We start from the raw sequence: 20,424 nt of genomic DNA on the forward strand, positions 1-20,424 counted from the left end.
GGTCCACACGAAGTGCAATGGACAAACGCGGCTCGTCTGAGCGTCGGTTCGAGCTGTTCAGAACCCCACGGAGGAAAATGGGGAGGCCCCATCGACTCAAGAATCCCTGCAAGGTGTGCCAGACTACGGCTGAAGACGCCCAGTCATCTTTCGGTCCATTTCAATGTTTCACAACTGTTCCCTAGAAAAAGCGCTCTTATTATCTGTAAACATTCAGCCCCTCAGCAGCTCTCCGGCTTTATCTCGCTTGCACTTAGTCCTCTCGCCTTTCACTCGCCTTTGGCAGGGTCGGGGGGTGTCTGTTTTCACCAGAGACTGCAGGGTAAGGGGCAAAAGCCACCTAATCCCGCCCCTCTCCGGGAAACCCACTTCCGCCGCAGCAGCGAGGCCCCGAGGGGGCAGCAGCCCCGCCCCGCCCCCACAGGCCCCTCCCGGGCGGCCTAATAATGGAGCTGCGCGCTGAGGTCACGTGAGCAGCCGCCGTCTCGTAGCACCTCCCAAGCAGTACGTGGCAGAGACGTCACTCAGAAAGGTCCTTCGCGCCTGCTTTCTGCCAGCCACCCAACCCGTCTCTCCCTTTTCCCATTAAATGCGTCTTTTCTTGCTGCTCTCGTCTGAGGGACGGTAAACTACCCGTCAACCCCCAAACCGAACTTTGTAGGCCTCCAAGCCAGCCCTTGCCCTCACTTAAGAGGTGGGGAATCCCTTAACACTGAGGCGAGTTGCACTTCTGATTGGATGTGACACCTTGTCAATCTCCGAGTTTTTCCAATCAGGGGCGGAGTCCTCCCGAGGAAGAGGGTTAAGCCGAGGTCGCGCGAGAGCAGCGCTCGCCACTCAGTGCGCAGGTGCGAAGCAGCTGGCTGGGTCCTGGCCGGGGGCGGGCTTGAAGACGCGTCGTTTGGTTTTGAACACAGGGACAGAGCCGTCTGGGTTCAACCGCTGGGCGAAAAGCCTTTGTCCGGGGCCCGGCCGAGAACAAGGCCCGCGAGATTCCCAATGGTGTCCATGACTTTCAAGCGGAGCCGCAGCGACCGGTTCTACAGCACCCGGTGCTGCGGCTGTTGCCATGTCCGCACCGGGACCATCATCCTGGGGACCTGGTACATGGTAAGGGCGGGCCGGCGGGGCGGGAGGGTACGGCCCTGGGGGGAATGCGCATGAGCGGGAGATGGGGGTGCCGGGGCGGAGAGGGAGTGTTCGCGGGAGGGGTGGGGCGGGGAGGCGCAGGCGAGCTGCGTTTCAGGGTGCTCCAACTTGGCGGCAGGCGGCTGTCCCGGAACGGGGGTGGGGTGGGCGGGACGGGGGAGAATTAGGGGAGAAGAGCGGGGAGCGCGTCAGGTGTCGGTGGGGACTCCTGCAAACGCCTAGGTGCCCCTTGTTTTTGTCCTTCCGTGATCTGCACGGCTCCCACCCCCGTTCCTGGTCCCTGGCATTTTCTCTCCCCCCCTAACGAAACAATGGGGCACGGACCTGGACAAACACGGTCCAGTGTCCACGTTAGGTCTGGCCTGAAAGGAAAGCGGAAGATCCAGTCTGCGGCCCCTGGACCTCGCCTGTTCCCGTGTGATTGTCGCGTAGGCAGGAAGGTGTCGGCTCTGAGTCCAGACGTTTCTGTCGGAGGCAACACCATTTGTCGGGGTTTACACTCGACCTGCCTTTTCCTGGTTCAGCGACGCCCTGCACGTCAGACGCTTTTCCTATCAGACCCGTTCCGTGTTTTTTTTTTTTTTTTTAATAGTTTTAAATCTTTTTCACTTTTAAGAGACCATAGTTGAGAGTCTCTTCTATTCCGGGCCACGTGTGCTAGCCAGCGTTCCGCGGGCTTCCTTGCCATCACCAGGTTGACAGTGGTGCTGCTTGATGGTTCTCTAGTCTTATTTCTGATGTTTCCTTATCATCATTTCCAGTATCCGTACAACTTGGAAGCTAATTTGCCTGTGACCTCTACATACATGGTTGTGTTTAGGTAGTTTTAGGTTATGATGACGTTCCAGAACTTGGACAAGCTTCTCATATTGTCGACTTGGACACTGAATTTGTGTGTGTGTGTGGGGGGGGAGGTGGTGGCATTAGTGTGACTGTGCCGTTTCTGATAACGTACGTGGAAAGGGGAAGAGCTGTATTGTATACATCCTTTCTGCCTTCCTCTGTTCTCATTATCTCCCTACCCAGTGCCTTGAAATCATTACTGTTTGACAAACACCAGCTGAGAATCATCTTCAGTTAGGAGATAGTGTTTCATGGCCCACCCCCAGGGAACTACTCGACCTCCACGTTATTCTGGGCTGCCCTGTTTTCACAGTCATGCTTCATTAGTGTACCTTAAAAACAACAACAAAACTTAAGTGCGTAGGCTTATTTGCTGGTTTCTAAGTTCATTTTAATATTTCCAGTACTTTTATATTCAGAAACATCTTACTGGTATAGTTCTATCACATTTCCCTGAAAAAGATTCCCTTTTGTTCTGTATTTTACTTGATTTGTAATACTGGACATCCATCAGTTAATGGCAATAACAGCATTGTATTTCTAACTTTCTTTTATTTCTGATCCATTTTGCTAAGGGCATGAGTCTTTAATGTCTTTTGTTTGTCCTTAGCTCTGCCTACCTTCTCCTAAAGGAATAATTTACATCCTTAGTCCTCAAGTCTCTTACTCCACCCTGCCTCCTTCATCGCTAGAAGATGACTTCCCTTCTTAACTGAGAGTGAGAGTCCAGTAACTTGGGACTCTTGCATGCAAAACCAGTCTTCCTGTTTCTTCTCAGATCCTTCTCTCCAGTAACAGAACAAAGGGTTTCTAACTCCTCTGGAAGAAATAATCACCATCCGTTTCAAGCATCTGAATATAATTGGCTGTTTTTCTTTCCAAGGCAGATTTTTTTTTTTCATGCTGTGGGCTCAGCTCATGAAAAATGAAAAGAAAAGAATAGTAGGGAAACAGGAGTTATAAACAGCAAAACTCAAAATGCAGGGAGAAAAACTTTACTAACTATATTTATTCTCCCAGAATAGGGAGCGAGGAGTTTAAATCTGTTGCCCCGTGGAAGCACTTGATGTGGAAACATTTCACATATCTCCTTTTCTCCATGCTTTAACCATAGCAGTTCTTAACTTGGCATGAACTTTTCTGGCTAGAAGAACATTATAAGCTGCTTAAATCAGTTAATCTGAAATTAAGAGATTTATTGATCATCTATAATAGAAAAGGCTGTGGTGGATATATGAAAAGAATAAATCACAGGAACCATGTGTCATTCATCTTTTATATTATAGATGTTCTCAAATATTTCTTGGCTTGAACGTGGCATCTGCCGTTAAGATATGTATAGTATTACAAAGAACTTTCGAGTACAGAGACGAAAATGAAACTCATGGTTTATTAACAAGGGAGAAGGAGAAGATAATCAGTAACATCAGATTCTAATCAGATTAAGAACTTGAAAAGGCCATTGGTTCCGTTAATTACAATATTGCTGGTGATTTTAAAAGTGTGGCTTCAGTACCATAGCAATATAAGGACTAACTGGGGAGACATGTAACATTTAGAAAACAAGACCACCTAGGCAAAGTGTAGTATAGTATCTCTAAACAAAGAGGATTTGTCCAGAAAGTGCATTTTGTTGCCAGAAGCTTCTTTACTAAGGCAGGAAACAATAGGGGAGTGAATGAGGTAGAAGGTCACTTCTCTGTCTACCTTGTCAAGATACTTGCCTCTATTCCAGGAAGGAGATATTTATGATTCTCTTTAGATTGCCTCTGTGTAGGTTTGGAACCTGGACATGCTGCCCTCCTGCCTGCTGGGCCCAGATACCATATCGGTGACTTTGTGTCGGATACAGTGTCATCGCCTTCTAGCAACTGCTTCTGCCAGTCTAGTGTTAAGGTGATTGTGACACTGTATACTGAAGTATTAATTGTGTGGTATTAAACAGTACAGTGGGATATGGAGAAGCCAGCCTGGTTCTATGCACCAGGCCTCTGTTAGCCATTGGCATTTCAGAATTTAATGAAGCATGCCTGACTTACTAATACCTGGTTATGTAATATATGAAGTTTCCGAGTGAGCTCCAGTTTAAATTCTGGCATTCCTTAAATTGCTTTCTCTATTATTTATTTAAAATTTGAAGCCAGATGATTTTAAATAATGGTTTCCTATATGGTATACTTAACACGTAATATTGATTGAGTGACTGAAAATGGGCTTAAAATTCTCTGCAGGAGGTGTCCTCCTTCATGATAATGGTGTACTATAAGAAAGTGTTTTGAACTTTTGGAATAATTTAGGTCTTGGAAAGATTTAATATATGGCTAAGTTTTCATGAGTGTCTTAACCATAAACAGTCTAAAGTTAGGTCGCTGGGAGAGAAGTAGACAGGTTTCCTCAAGCTGCATTCCTTTACAGCCCTCACACCTGACTTCTTTAAATCACTATAGCTTGTTTATATTTCAAAGTTAGTGTCTTCCCCAAACACATTGTCCTGTGCCTCAGTGCCTTTGCATATGCTATTCCTTCTCCATGAAATCATCCTCTCTCACCACGTCACTTTAAAGAAACTTGATTAAGGAAAATTTCAAATACACAAATATACACCAAATTTACTCGTCACCCAGCTTCAGCCCTTATTAACATTTTGCCATTTCCGGCTAATTTTGTAATGGTTAGCTTACAGGTTTCCTTGCTTCCCAGCCAGAGGCATCTGGCTTCCTCACTGTGTACTTAGACGAGTTTCTACATACCTCTATATATGTACTTTTATTTTTTAAGATTTTTATTAAAATATAGCTGACGTACAGTATTATGTTAGTTTTAGGTATACACCATAGTTATTCAACATTTACGTATCTACAGAAGTGATCACCATGACAAGTCCCGCAACCAGCTGACACCGTGCCACGCTTCCACAGTATTACTGACTATATTGCCTATGCTGTACTTTATGTCAGGAGTGCAGCATGGTGGTCAGACATTGGTATAATGTGAGAAGTGATCCCCCTGACTAGTCTAGTACCCACCTGGCACTATACATAGTTGTTACCATATCACTGATTATATTCCTTATGCTTTGATTTCCATCCCATTGACTATAACTTCCAATTTGTATTTCTTAATCCCTTCACCTTTTCACCCTGCCCCTAACCCCCTTTTTAAAATAGTACTTATTATATATTAGTATAATTATCTTTTTTTCTCTCACACACGATGTTCTTTTTCAGGAAGGAAGGTGATATGTCTTACTCTATAAAATGTGTACAATAACTAACTTACTAATTAGAACATTTGAAGTATTAGTTAGGTATTTGTTAAGTGGATTGTCTCCTCCCCCCAAAAAACGGTAGGAATAACTCATTTGTAACTGCCCATAAGGGCAAACAACAACAAAAATATATATAATATACATTTATTGTAATTTAAATTTTATAATTGAATTTTAAAGGTAGTCTGTTTTGATCTTTGATGACAGTTCTTTGCTGACTTGGGAGTTGTAGACTGGCTCCCTGTGAATCCCCCTTTCTCTGCCTCTGAGACCCAGGATGTCCTGAAGCAAACATTGTTTTAATTATAGTCTCAGCAGATATTGGGTTATGGCAAAATATGCTGTGGGAAAACTAAAGAATAATAATTAAAACCCAAAAACTAGTCCACAAAAGAATCTTCTGAGATGAGTGTGGCAGTGAAATGAGAAAGCAAAGAGGAATTACTCTCCCAAGGCTGAGTGCTCCCAGGGATCTGATTCTGTTTCTTTGTAACAAGCGAAATTGTTGCATCTGGTTTTTGTTGTTTGTTTATATAGGGTATGCGAAAGGCTTTCAAAAGTAATGCAAACCATACTGTTTGACCCACTAAATGTACAGTAGCATTCCCAAATTGAGTGGTGTGTCCATTGTCTGTGCTATTAACTTATTTGCATAGTTGCTGCATTCTGTACCTCTCCATATTACTAGGTTTAGAAGTTAACTATTTTTATTACATTTTTGTTAAATTTCTTTGTTAAGTACGATAAAAGGAAAAATGCATTGGGAATAAATATTCTGGAATTGTATGCAGTTGATATTGTAAGAGAAATTTTATATTGCAAGACTGAAGTCAGTTTTATGTATTTTTCGAAAAATGCTACATGGGACTTAGTACAATAGAAGTACCAACTGTAATCAAAAGTGAATAGCAGGGCCTGTAGTTGAGCACAGGATAGGTACGCAGTGGTGAATCTTAAGATCACAAGGATAGGTTGTCCAGGTTAATGCTTTAAAATGTAAGCTGGGGTTCTAATGAAATATGGTGACCTAATGGAGTACAGGTAACCCTCCGTATAACACGGTTGTTAGGTTACTAAAAATGCCGTGTAAGAACTAGTACAAAAAAGGGGGTTAGTTTCCAAAAATTAAAAAAAACATACTATTATATTTTTACAATTAAGAGACATACCTGTATTAAAGCAACTTTCACCAAAAGTATATTAACATGTATTAAATAATGTTTTTTTCATGATCACTGCTAAGCACCATTAACTGAGGGCGTTTTCTTTTTGACAAGATACCTTCATCCTCTGAACTTTCTTCAGCATTATCTTCTATTCTGTACTTTTTGCAAAAAATCTGTTATTTTTAGATTGCTTTTAGCTGAGAGATCTTTATAAATTTCATTACATGGTGCTAAGCATTGGAAGTTCTCTCTTGAACTTTGTGGTTTTAAAATTCTAATAAATTTTAAAATTCTGCAGTGAAATCTGATACGACATCCATATTCGAACGAAAAATTTCAAATGCAATATCTTTTGCTCTTAAAAGCTTTTATTATGTTCCGTGTTGTTCGGGGATTTCTCTAATTCTCAAACCATGTTCTAGGATGCCGTGTTGTATGAGGGTTTTCCCGAATTCTCCAACCGTGTTAGAGCGAAACCATGTTACAGAAGAGCAGTGTTATACGGGGGTTACCTGTATAAATAAGTCGATGAAGATTTCAGAAATTGTGTGAGCTTTTAATGAAGTAACACTAAAATTCATTTTACCATTACTTAGTCCTTTTGATTAGACCTATGTTTTATTCAGATATATAATGTTTCAGTAGATATATTTGATTGTTCCAACAATTAATTCACCTAATTGTATTAACTTATACATTACATACATTGGTCACACCCATTGCAGTGAAAATGGACGATTAAAAAATCAGCCTTCAACTGGCGAGCCACCTTGCAATATGATTTTCCCTTGTAAACAAGGTCTTTCAGGATTGGAAGGATAAAGTACTTTGACTTTGAGCAGTGCAAGGAAAAAAGCATGTTACTGAACTTTATTTGGAGAGTGAAGTATAAATATTTTATAGCCTTAGATAATGGTTTCTTTTGGAAACTCAAAATAGGAGTTGTTTAGGAATGGTTATAAGTAGTTACGTAGTGCTAAGAAGCAGGATGTCTTAAAAAGAAACAGTTGTACCCTAGCTTTGTCATTTTTCAGCGCAATGAACTTACACAAGTTATTTTTCTTTTCTGAACCTTAGTTTCCCCATCTGCAAATGGGTGTTAGTAATATTTACTTCATTTGAGTAAATAAATGAAGTAATATATGTAAATATACTTGGTATATAGTGTGTCTCCTTAGAAACATTGGTTGATTATGAATTTGACATTGCGACGTTGTTTAGATTACCCAACATTACCTTATTTAAAGATAAAACTTGCTTGTCTTAGAGAATGTGTAGTGCCTTCAACTGATACACTTCTAGAAAAATTTAAGCCCTGAAAACTGTGTGTTAATCCTTCAGGGTGGATAGGAAAGAGATACATAATAGAGCTTGTTTAAAATACTGATGATAAGGCCCAAATATCCCTTGAAAGTATCAAACATTCAGATTTTCAAAAAGGGGGGGAGGACAGATACTGTGACAGGAAGCCTCACTCCAGGCCTGGGTGAGATTTCTTTTATCTAATCATTAATTAACAGGACTGTTTTGAGTACTTAAAGGAATTGGTGCTTCCTGGGCTGCTGCAGGGACTAAAAACTAAAAGCATTCCTTTTGAAATGGAATTACAGCCCCAGTAAACTAGGAAAATTCACCAGATATTATGGGATTTCAGCAAGATGTTTGCCAAAGTCTCAAGATGTTCGTCTGGACCAGATAAAGAATTTTATTTGAATGTTGTTGATTTAGTTTGGACAGCCTCTGGCAGCTTTGTCCTTGGCCCTGTTCTCTTGCTGGTAGTGACTTACAGATGGAGATACTGATTGCACGCTGATTACTGTTTATATTTTCAAATGCAGGAAACGGAGAGAGAGAGGAAATCTGTAGGGTGTCAGAATCTAGATCTAGAAAATCTTGACAGGCAAGAATGTAATAAGATGAAATTCGACTGCACATACATGAGGGCTTATGCTTGGGCCTCTGAATGCATCTGTGCAGATACAGGTGGTAGCTTAGCAGGATCGAGTGTGGAAAAGAATTAGGGGCTTTAGGGAGTCCCATGTGACATTAAAAAATTTTATGAAGCCAGTTTGATTTCATGTTGCATTAATTGAAATTTTATAGCCAGGATGTGGGAACTGAGACCCTAGTGTGTTCTCTCCAGGCCGATTTTAGCTCATTTTAATAGTATGTCCAACAAACTGGAGCAAAGAGGAAGTAAGGAGGTACCTGGACAGTGTGCTAGTGGGAGAAACAGTACCTGAGTATGTGTTCCAGAAAAGACAATATTTGGAGGCTCATGTCAGCAGCCCTTAGGTGTTAGAGGAGCACTTACTCCTCTGAGGGGGAGCTGATTATATCAAAAGGTAGAGTTAATACTAGTAGGTGAGAGTCAAGTGACACAGTCAAAATCTGGGAGTCTTTAGAGCATTTTAGTCTTTAAAGCATTTAGACAAGAGGAAATAGTTCTCCATTGCTGGATAGGAGACACTGTAGAGGACTTGGGGCTTATCTGATGGATCATCATATGTTCATCTGATGGGTGTTACATTTATCTATTGGGTAAGTATATTGGATGAACTGTTTTCTTCTAACCCAGAAATTCTGAGATTGGTATACAAATAAATATGTGATTGTGAACATGAGCAATTTGTAATGATCCCCTATTTTTAATTGTTGCCCTTTTTATTCTGTTGTATTGAATCAAACAAATCAATCAGTCATCTTTTCTCTGAAACAATTAAGTTTATACTTTAACTTTATGAGATATTATTTGAAAAGCATTCTTAGGGGCGGCCGGTTAGCTCAGTGGGTTAGAGCGCGGTGCTCTTAACAACAAGGTTGCTGGTTCGATCCCCACATGGGCCACTGTGAGATGCAACCTCCACAACTAGATTGAGACAACTACTTGACTTGGAGCTGATGGGTCCTGGAAAAACACACTTAAAAAAATAAATAAAAGTTAAAGAAAAAAGTATTCTTATAGTGGTATTGTGTACTATTTTATCTTACAGGTAGTCTCGTATGTTATATCTTCAAGCAAAACAATTTTAAATATTCAAAGACATGTAGAGATTGTGCTGAAGACTGCCTCTTGATTAATCATATAATTAATAAAATACTGTCTTTCACAGGTGGTGAACCTATTGATGGCAATTTTGCTTACTGTGGAAGTAACTCATCCAAACTCAATGCCAGCTGTCAACATTCAGTATGAAGTCATTGGCAATTACTATTCGTCTGAGAGAATGGCTGGTATGCTTTTAGTTGAAAATATCTCCTGCTAATTACACACAAACTTGTTATTCAGAAGAGGACTAATTAAATTATGTATTAAGTTATTCTACTTGCTGAGGTAGAAAAGTGTTTTTTTTGGATTTTTCAAAGCTACTCAGGATTATAGTGGAGCATTTCTAGCCAGAAAATGTCATGGGCTAGTAGAAAACTTTTGAGAAATTGGTATTGTATACTTTGACTCCTGTTGGGTACTGTGGAGCTGAGAGGGAAAGAAGGAATTACAAAAAGACTGTAAGCCTTTGAGGCTGTAGTAGAGGGTGGGCGATTTGCTCACCGGACAAATAGACATACAATAAAATGTAAAATATGAATTATTTGAATATTTGGTGATATCTTTTGCTCAGGCTCGTAATTCTAAATGTATTTCTATTGTTTAGATGAAGAAAGACAACATTAGAGTTAAAAATAGAGTAACCCTGGGACTTTCGTGGCAATTACCTTATTAAACCTATTTGTTCCATTAGCAGTATTTTCATTATTTATCTTTCTCTAAAATACAGGTGCAGAAAAATTCTAGTTAAAATATTATTATTATAAATTATGTTAGAGATTTAATATTTGAACAGAAAATTATATCTCAGACTTTTCAATGTAAACAATTTCTACATGTTGATTTTTTTAAAAATTGCACTTCAGAAAAATGTTCCCAGTTCACATGTACATATTTATAATAGTAAAGGATCTTAATTACCATTTTTAGATTTATTAGCTTTTATTATAAAGTTCTATGCTTCATTACATTTATGACCTGTTCTGCTTCATTTATGAAGTTGTTTTTTGGTGTTTTTTTTAAAATTTGGTTGTTAATTCAAATGATTCGTTGTCCCACAGGGCTAACTTCTGTTTCTAGGAGACAGGTAGAGTTTTGTGATCATCGGTCATACATTACGTGAAAACACTAACAGTTGTTCACACTGTTTTCTAAAGTGCTTTTTGTTTTCAAGAGTCTTCTGATTGTCTTTTCAAATATAATATAATCCTTTAATTTTGTTGTCAAATGTGATAGAAAAAAATACCAAGGACATATTTGAAACGTCCCTTCTAGCATTTGTTTTTTTCTGGTAGTCTGTTTTTATTTAAAAACCAAAATAGGAAAAAAACAAAATAGAACAACAAATAAAATTTTAGCTTCTAATTGCTGTTTTAGTATTTACAAAATTTTACTTTAGGCTGTAAAATGTTACTGAACCTGCTAATGTCAGCATTTTCCACTGTCGTGCATATTTCTCTTAAAATTGAGGTACATAGAAACATTTAGGTTTATTGAGAATCTTGTAGATTCTCTTGTTTGAGATTACTTGGGTGTACATCTGGCTCTAAGCCTTGGCTAGATGCAGGGATGAAGTCACAACTATTGTATGTCGCATGAGTATTATGACTGCTGTCGAGAGAATTGGATGGATTCATTATTATTTTTTGTTGATTATGATTCTACAAAAGCCCTTGTTGGGAGAATATAAAAAATACATAGTTCTTGGTCGTGTGATAGTTTGTGTTTTCTAAGGAAGTTGAAATTTGATTTTCCTACATATCTTGTATTATAATGGCAAGTTAATTTTCTGATCATTGGCCTGATGGTCGATTTTAAATAATAAGGTTTGTGACTAGTTTATTTTTAATCAACTAGAAAGGTTATGACAATCAGTGTACTATATGAAATACTTCTGCAAAATGCAAGCTGTTCTTCAAATATGAATTTACCCTTACTTACACTCACCTTGGGAATGGGTGAACACTTGGGGGGGGGGGGTCACCTAAAGGAGATTCCTAAATGTGTTGGTGGATGGAAACCTGAGGTTCATATCTGGGCCTCTAGCCTTCATATTTTGTTTGCTTTATTGATTCACACGTACTAGAATATCTCTTGTTCCAGGCGTTACATGTATTTTCCCACCTACCACCCTATTTCTCCTCATTTTGTTATTTGTTGCTCCAGTGGAAGACGTTGAACTTCACTTTATTTCAATAATTTAAGAAATCGAAATAAATGTGTAGTCATCCGTAACAGATTCTTACAAGCTGATTGTTTGAATTACAAAGTTTTCTTCTTTGATAGTACCTATTTGAGGTACCTGTTTGAGTTCATATTTTTACTGAATTCCTCCCTCTAAGTGCCATTTTACACAGTGCTGCGGGAGGAAGTCCTTCACGTTGAGCTGTCCTGTATCCTCTAGCAAAATTTAAAGAGGGCTCTTCTTATTTACTTAGTGCCAAATATCGATGGTGTTTGTATTGCCAAGTGAAAAGATGATACATAACATTTATCCAGTGTTGTGAATATTTAGCAGTTCTAATTGTTCATCATTATTAGTACCCTTCAGGTTCTTAATACTGACCCCGAGTTTCAGATTCAACTTTAGATTTGTGCTAAGAAACTCGACATGTGGTTTATAGTATTGTTTGAGATTACTTGGAGTTTTGTAAGGAAATTAGTGATCATGGATTAATGTAGAGAAAAGGAACCACCTCTGAGAATGAGTTGAGGAACAAACAAGAAAATGGACCTGTGTATAACGGAGAGGCCAAGGTGAAGGGATGTTGTGGAGTGTTGAGTTTGGGTGTTAGGAAAGGGGCGAGGGGAGTAATGGAGAACCTTGCATTTCAGATTACGTATTTTATCTAAGGCAAGAGGGTGCATCTGGAGCATCCTGTGTTTAATACATTTGTCTTTTAAGCAAATAACCAGCCTTTTCTTCCAGATGAACCCTGCTTGTCTCACAAGACCCAACTTGTGTTATTTCTTTTTTATTTTTTTCCTGATTTTCCAGGCAAAGCTAATTGTTTCTGCTTCTGTCATAGCACTTGCCACATTGGATGATAATTATCTATTTGCAGGTCTTCAGACTCTTAGACTCTGGGCAGAGATCTAATAAGTGTGAGTTGTAGCAGTTTAACAAACAAGAAAAACAAAGGCGTGAATTTCTTAAGCTTCATTACTTAACGCAGAGGCAGATTTTTTGTTTGTTCGTTTGTTTTTACCCTCTTGGCTTTAGACTTTTTCATGGTCAATCTTGAAATTACTTAGATGTTTTTAAGCTAGTTTTAAAATGTTACTTTGTCGTGAAGAGTTTTTTTCTTTTTAGGTAAGTAGCTTAACTAGATCTTTGTTTTTTTCTTTTCTTAGACAACGCCTGTGTTCTTTTTGCTGTCTCTGTTCTTATGTTTATAATCAGTTCAATGCTGGTATATGGAGCAATTTCTGTAAGTATCCTGTTTTCAACTTTTGGAGTTTGATCTTTATTGAGTGGTACTTAGTAATTTCATACACGTGATGTGACATTGTACTTGTTGTTTTTTCCTTCAGTATCAAGTGGGTTGGCTTATTCCGTTCTTCTGTTACCGGCTTTTCGACTTCGTTCTCAGCTGCCTGGTTGCTATCAGTTCACTCACTTATTTACCAAGAATCAAAGAATACCTGGATCAATTAGTAAGTGTATACACTAAGTAAACTAAATTTTTTCCAATTTAAATAAAATATTTAAATTTAAATTCTGAGTCAACTTTAGGTACTATTTTTACCTACCCTATTTATTTTTTAAAGTGTCCTAAAATAATATAATTACTCTTAACTACCATGTTGAAACCAGTAAGGTAAAAATAGAATTATCTTCTTACCGTACCATTTGGATAATCCAATATTAAAAGTCCCTAAAAATGGATATCACAGAATTTAAGGAGTAGTTCAACTTTTGTTTTGAGTATACTAAAAGTATGATAATTTGACTGTTTTTGGCACTCATTAAAGTATTAGCTTTTTGTTTTTGCAGGCATCAGTAGCATTTACCGTGTTTCCCCGAAAATAAGACCTAGCTGGACCATCAGCTCTAATGCGTCTTTTGGTGCAAAAATGAGTATAAGACCCGGTCTTGTTTTACTATAAGGCCGGGTATAATATAATATGACATAATACATAATAAATATAATATAATGTACCAGGTCTTATATAATATAAGACCCGGTTTTATATTAAATTTTGCTCCAAAAGACGCATTAGAGTTGATTGTCCAGCTAGGCCTTATTTTCGGGGAAACGCGGTATTTGAGTGTCTATTGTTTTCTTCGCTCTGTTCTAGGCAAACTGTTGGGTGAATGGTATAGATATAAAGATAACTTCTCTCTCAAAGGAGTAAGCCATGTATTTGGGGAGTCAAGACATGAAGATGTTATCTATGCTAATGAACTAGAAATGTCTTAGTACAGCAGTAAATGAGGAGCTTAGATTAAATACTATATGATGGAGGGACGGGAACACTGGGCTGAAGTAAGGTCTGGATGGAGGGATGGGGTCCAGATGCATGAAAGTTCATTTCAAAAATACTGTCTTTTAGGAATTTTCTCCCCACTTTCAGATTTTCTTCTGCCTATTCCATTTTGCATACCACCAAATTGATCATTCATTCAAAAAACGTGTTGATTGCTTCTTATGTGTAAGGCACTCTGCTTAAATCCTAGCAATACATCAGTAGAATTTACTTTCTAGTGAAGGAATTGGAAAACTGGCAGTTATTGAATTAAAATTGTGAGAAAAGCTATGAGGGGAAATGTAGGCTGCTGCGTGAGTGGATCTCACACGTGATATCAGACTTGGGCTGGGAAGTAAGATTTCATTCCAAGTAGGAATTAAGATAGACAACGTACAGAAGAAACTGTTCCAGATAATAGAGACACCTTGAGGCAGGAAGGAACATGGTAGAGTCAGGGGCCTAAAGATGACCATGGTGGCTGGCACACAGAGTAAGGGAGGGGAAGCAGCATGAGATGAGCTGGAGGGAAGTAGCTGGTGGCCTGCTCTGCAGCTTCCTAAGCATAGTTCTCTCTGAGCATGTCACCTCTGGCTGGGAAATTGGAAGCCTTCTCAATAAAATCCACAGCATTCCCCCATGAGCTGGTCCCTTGTATTTATAGACAGAGGCTTAAAGAACAGTTTTGTCCCAGGGGAGCACTTCGCTAGTGTTTGCAGTTGGTGTGTGGATACTTTTTTCTTTTTTTCTTTCTTTCTTTTTGGTCCTTTGGGATTTCTTTGTGCTGCTTTTTTATAAAAATGTGATTATTTATGTTGGCATTTGTATTAACATTTCTGTTAAATAAAGATGTAAGTTTAAAATTAAATGAGCTTTGTAGAAAAGCATGAAAGTTAATTTTTTACTACCCTTTTTATAGACCTCAGTGGTTTCTCCCCTGTTTTATTCACTTGGTCTCTCAGCCTGGAAGATATTTTCTGTGTCGGCCAGCTTATAAATGTGAAATTATTCTTTTGTGATACCCTTCTCCCTGAGCCTTGCTCATTGTCTTGCACATAGTAAATGCTAAATAAATACTTGAATGAATATAGCTGATCCTTTTCAGTAGAACATGGTATATCTGCAGTAAATCACATAATCTTGCCTGGCTTCATAACCAGGGGCATTGCATGCCTTCTTTTTGCTCCTTTCTGATGAGCATTGAGACGGACAATTGGCTTTTAAAAAAAATCATTTTCCCTGTGTAGAACTAAATGTCCCATGGAATTTAGATAAATATCTGCACCTCCTAACTTAATGACTTAGTGACCAAGGGAAAATTTGGGGTCCTGTACAGGAGATAGTGTTTTCTAAAAGGCAGAAAAATGTACAACAGTGAAAAGTAAAGAGAAAATGAGCTCAATTTGGACTTTTAGGAGTATTCTGGGTATTCAAACAAATGTGTTTTAAGTGATAAATAGCATGCATTAATGTTGACGAGGCTTAAAATACTTTGAGTTAAATTCTGTGTAAGTTTTTATCAGAAAATCCGTTCTGACTTTGGTACCTTTTGTTTATATTCTTAATGTGCTGTCTAGATTATCACAAAGTACAAGTGCTGTGGCTGAATTTTAAGTATGTGTATGTGTTTAATTAAACTTCATATATTTTAGAGCACTTTTAGGTTCACAGCAAAATTGAATGGAAAATACAAAGAGCTCCCATATACCCCCTGCATCTCCCAAACCTCCCCCGCCATCCACATCTCAAACCACAGAGGTACATTTGCTACAGCTGTGAACCTGCAGTGACATGTCATTATCGTCCAGTCCATAGCTTACATGAGGGCTCACTCTCGGTGTTGTACATCCTATGGATGTGGACAAGTGTGGAACGTCACGGATCCATCATTGTATCAGGAAATACTCGCAGTTCCCTAAAATGCCTCTCTGCTCTGCCTCTTCATCCCTTTTGTTACAGCCTGATTTTCCTTATAAAGATGACCTCCTGGCTTTGGACTCCAGCTGCCTCCTGTTCATTGTTCTTGTGTTCTTTGTCTTATTCATCATTTTTAAGGTGAGTTGCTGATTAAATATCTGGGGGGCCGTTTAGACTGACACTGTCCATTTAAACCTTGTTACCTGCCTCCCTGGAATTCACAGTAAGTGACAGTGTTGATTCTGACACAATAGTAAAGAGCTCCTAGGGAATATCCTCCCTCTTGTTTCCAGAGAGGGGTTGGAAATGCCAGGATCCTTCCTAAGTGTAAGGATTGTCGTGTCTAGAGTGGTTCACGATTTGGATTGAGAATCTGTTAAAATTCCTAAGGCTCAGAAACAGGATTTATTCTGCAGCACAATGGTTATCTGGCCTGAATTGAAACCTCAACTCTGGTTTCTCTGTAAAATGATAATAAAACTTGTGACATTTAAATGAGAACAAGTAGGGAAAGGGCCTGACCTGTGCTAGGTAGGTAGGTCGAAATGAATGTCAGTTCCTTTCTCCAAGAGAAAATGTGAGGGAAAGCATTATATGTCACCTTAATTTTAGAACAGATACGTATAGATGACGTATTACAGAATTGTACACTTGAAACCTATGTAATTTTACTAACCATTGTCACCCCAAAAGTTAGTTTTAAAAAAATTGTATTAGGTTGGTGCAAAAGTAATTGTGCTTTAAAAGGTTAAAAATAATTGCAAAAACTGCAGTTACTTTTGCACCAACCTAATAGAACAGGTGGTCTGTTGAGTTCTAGCATATGTAAATTTTGTTTGTGCTCTTTTAGGCTTATCTAATCAACTGTGTTTGGAACTGCTATAAATATATCAACAACAGAAATACGCCCGAGATTGCCGTGTACCCTGCCTTCGAAGCACCTCCACAGGTGAGTGACCTTCTGATATATTAACACTTCACTAGCCATTACTGATTATTCCTGAGAACCTGGACCTTGACTTTCTCTTGAGTGCCACGGCTATGGTTTAGGTCATGACTGATTTATATCCACAAGATTCAGGTTTTCCCTATTGGAATCCTGGGAACTTGGGCAAGAGAAACCCTGCACTGCTCATCTTATTCAGTTTGGCTGTTAGGTTTGATTTTTAAGTGGAACTTCAAGAGTGTTGCATTTCAGGAAAGATCAGACAGGAAAACAGCAGTATGACCCATACCAGGTTCATGGCTTCTGGAACATCTAAGGATGCGGGGGGGTACCATCAGTTCAAGCTTGTGTTGCTTTCAGAAAACATCCATATGGTCCAAAGGGGAAGCTGATTTTCTGTGGGGGAGATGAATATACTGGGCTCCACAAATCTTTGGGAGGCTTACCTCTCAGGGCCCTCTAGTTACTACTGTACTATTTTCCCAGGTTTTCACCATGTAGAATATATGTGGCCCATATGGGGTCAGCCTGTCACACTTGGAGTCTCTTAAGTTAGAATGCCACTCTCCTACATATAGGTGTGTCCTTTACTCCAGAAGAAATGATACCTGATCCTTTGATGACAGATGATGAAGTTCAGGATCCAGCATTTATTGAAGGCTTCCTAAGAGTGGTTCAGTGGGCAATTAACCTAGATCTGCAACCTCTGAGATGTAGTTGGTACTTGTACTTTATCAATCACACCGGAAGGGGAAGCAGTGGCACAGGCTTCCTGCCAAGGTGTCCTGGTAGCCCCTCAGCGTCAGTTCGGAAGCAAAACTGTACCCTCTCTCCCTCCCTAGCAGTCTTGGATCAGTCATCTGACCTGAATGTAAACTTCCAGGTTACTAGTCATCTTTCCTCTTAGGAACTACTTAGCTACCAGTTTCTTCAGCTCATTTCTATGGGTTCATGTATTCCTGTATACGATGTAAAATCTGAAGGCTAAATTATTCCAGATAAGATTTAAAGGAGATTGAAATCTGACAATTTTTTTCTCTCTTCAGTATGTTTTGCCAACCTATGAAATGGCAGTGAAGATGCCTGAAAAAGAACCGCCGCCTCCTTACATACCTGCGTGAAGAAATTCTGCTTTTGTCAATAAACCCTATACCAGCTTTTTGTCTTGTTTATTTTACAGAATACTGCAATACAGGGCTCTTCAAACTTGTTTGATATAAATGACATTTTCCTTTGTTTAAGCATTTATTTTCAAACACTAACAAGCTTTTTGGACATGTATTAAAAGTCAGTTTTTGTTTTTGTTAAGTCTATTATATTTTAGTAGTTTTTGAAGACAATCTAGGTGAAGCAAGAGCAAAGTGCCATTGTTTGCCTTTCATTGGGTTGGGGGGTGGGAACAGGGTATTCTCTACACATTTTCTTTTTTTAACTTCGCACTTTCTTTATATAATAGTTTGCGTTTTGGTTATTTGGTGCCCTGGGGACTTCGAGGAAGGATGAAGTAAATATTCAGGGTGAGTGAGTTGGTTACAAGACCTGAAGTGTTGAGCTGTGAAAACAGGGAAAATGTATAACATTTTAATTGGACTGTAGAAGATGGTGGTTGCATGTTTCTAATTTGTATGTGTTTCCATCTTTGTGATAAGATGCTTTAATAAATCTCTTAAAATTTACTGTTGTCATTTTTAAAAAATCTATTGCCCTTTTTTTGGTAGAAGAAACCTAACATTTTCCATTGCAATAAAAGATTGCCAGGGTTTTTGATACTTGGAGAATACAACGCTAGGCTTTTCATTAGGAAGCATTTCTTTAATGCAGTAACTCTGAAGTATTGTTTCAAGTTGTGGGGAAGGTATTACTTGAATCACAGGCCAGAAGTTAATATTGATGGCTAGTGTAGCAAGCTATATTTTTATGTCAAGATCATTTAGGTAGGTAATGAGTTCATCAAGAACAATTCATGTTAAAGTGCATCAGTTGACCTCCAGAGGGGAAGCAAAGAGAAAGCAGAAGCAAATAGCAGCTTATTGACCCCACCACTAAAGCTTTCTCCTGAAAATATCCCACTTTGAATCATGCTAAGAATGCAGCTGTGGTGGCATTATGCACATCTACCATATATGAGGAGTAACAATTAAGTTTGCGAACTCATCCTCGAAAAAGTGCTCCATGCCTCATTGCTGCATATCACTATGGCCACCTTTGAAGTATTCCCCTTGGGAACCTCTGCACCGATGCCAGCGCCTAGTCCACCCTTCAAAGCAATTTTGGAACTCTTTTTTTGGAATGGCCATCAGAGCTGCCATCATATTACCCTTGATGTCCTGAATGTCATCAAAAAGTCTTCTTTTCAATATTTGCTTTATCTTCGGGTAGAGAAACAAGTCATTGGAGGCCAGGTCAGGTGAGTAAGGAGGGTGTTCCAATAGTTATTTATTTACTGGCTAAAAACTCCCTCACAGACAGTGCGGTGTGAGCTGGTGCATTGTCGTGATGCAACAGGCATGAACTGCTGGCAAAAAGTTCGGGTCATCTAACTTTTTCACTCATCTTTCCGAATAGTAAACTTGGTTAACATTTTGTCCAGCTGATGCAAATTCATAATGAATAATCCCTCTGATATCAAAAAAGGTTAGCAACATCGTTACAAGTTCTCGAACTTAATTGTCAGACCTCGTATGACATACTGAAAATACTTAGAATTTTTGGTGAATTCTGTAAAAGGTCATTCTCTTCTTGATCATTTGGCAAATGGGCTTTCAGTGAATTAGCTTTGAACAACGATTTGGTAAACTGACCTGCTTCCTTTTCTCTCCCTCCAGCAATTAGGACATACCTCCATTACAGCTCATGATATATTTGTATCTGTCCCTATTAGTCAAGAACTTGGAGATGAGGCCTCCTCTTTTTTACATCTCAGCAGTGATCTGCACAAAGCTGCTGGAGAGGAGGGTAGTAAACATTCACTGAACGAAACAATTTGCACAAATTTTATACTGCCAAGAGATTGTTTTCAGTATGAATTGGGTATCTAAATGGAGGGCATCGCTTTCCTACGTTGAAAGGTTCTTGAATTACGAAACCAAGAGATTTGCCTTTGATGAAGTGTACATTTTCTTCCCTCTGTTTGGTGATGTACTAATCGCTCTGTTTTCCAGCCTGTGCCTAACTTGTTTGCAATCACCATAGAACTTGATTTTTGTTCTAAATCCAACTGTTCCAGTGTTCCTCGTAAGCAAATGATAGGTGTGCCACTGTTAGGACTCGAGTTGGCTGAAAGAAAAAGTTGTACCTTTGCTTTTCTGAGGTTGCTTTGTGTTTCTATGAAAGTTATGGCTTCAAGTATGAGAAAATAATTTAGAAGCAAGATGAATGTTGCCAAACAACAGGGAGTTCAGACACGTGAGAGGCAGTATGGAGCTGATGGAATGAGCACAAGACCTGGAGTCAGAAGATTGAGATTCAGTTCCTAATTTCACCAAGTTGTTGCTCCCTCATCCTGGGAAATTTAACTGGGATCTGAGCTTCAGTTTTTGCATCTGTAAAATCAAGAAGATGCAGACCGTTTCTCAGAGTTGTTCTTAGGATCAAGTGAGGTAACACATGGAAGGGTTGG

At 39.1% G+C, this 20,424-nt stretch overlaps 1 protein-coding gene across 1 annotated transcript; it reads left to right on the plus strand.

Moving 5' to 3' along the window:
• The first annotated feature begins 503 nt into the window (after nt 1–503).
• On the plus strand, nt 504–18,481 carry LAPTM4A (lysosomal protein transmembrane 4 alpha). Its single transcript, XM_081069284.1, has 7 exons — nt 504–1,110; nt 9,540–9,660; nt 12,827–12,903; nt 13,007–13,129; nt 15,902–15,997; nt 16,710–16,808; nt 17,852–18,481. Exons 1-7 carry the CDS (start codon nt 1,000–1,002, stop codon nt 17,924–17,926), a joined length of 702 nt encoding a protein of 233 aa, XP_080925410.1. The 5' UTR covers nt 504–999; the 3' UTR covers nt 17,927–18,481.
• Nucleotides 18,482–20,424: the final 1,943 nt, after the last annotated feature.

The sequence above is a fragment of the Rhinolophus hipposideros genome (genome assembly GCF_964194185.1).
Source record: "Rhinolophus hipposideros genome assembly, chromosome: 12".
NCBI lineage: Eukaryota > Metazoa > Chordata > Mammalia > Chiroptera > Rhinolophidae > Rhinolophus > Rhinolophus hipposideros.

What these genes read in the sequence shown, in the direction of transcription:
- LAPTM4A (XM_081069284.1), top strand. Translation starts at nt 1,000, where the DNA reads ATGGTGTCCATGACTTTCAAGCGGAGCCGCAGCGACCGGTTCTACAGC. An exon ending in TTCGTCTGAGAGAATGGCTG is followed by an intron (nt 9,661 to 12,826) that starts GTATGCTTTTAG and finishes TTCTTTTCTTAG; the next exon opens with ACAACGCCTGTGTTCTTTTT. An exon ending in CCTTCGAAGCACCTCCACAG is followed by an intron (nt 16,809 to 17,851) that starts GTGAGTGACCTT and finishes TTCTCTCTTCAG; the next exon opens with TATGTTTTGCCAACCTATGA.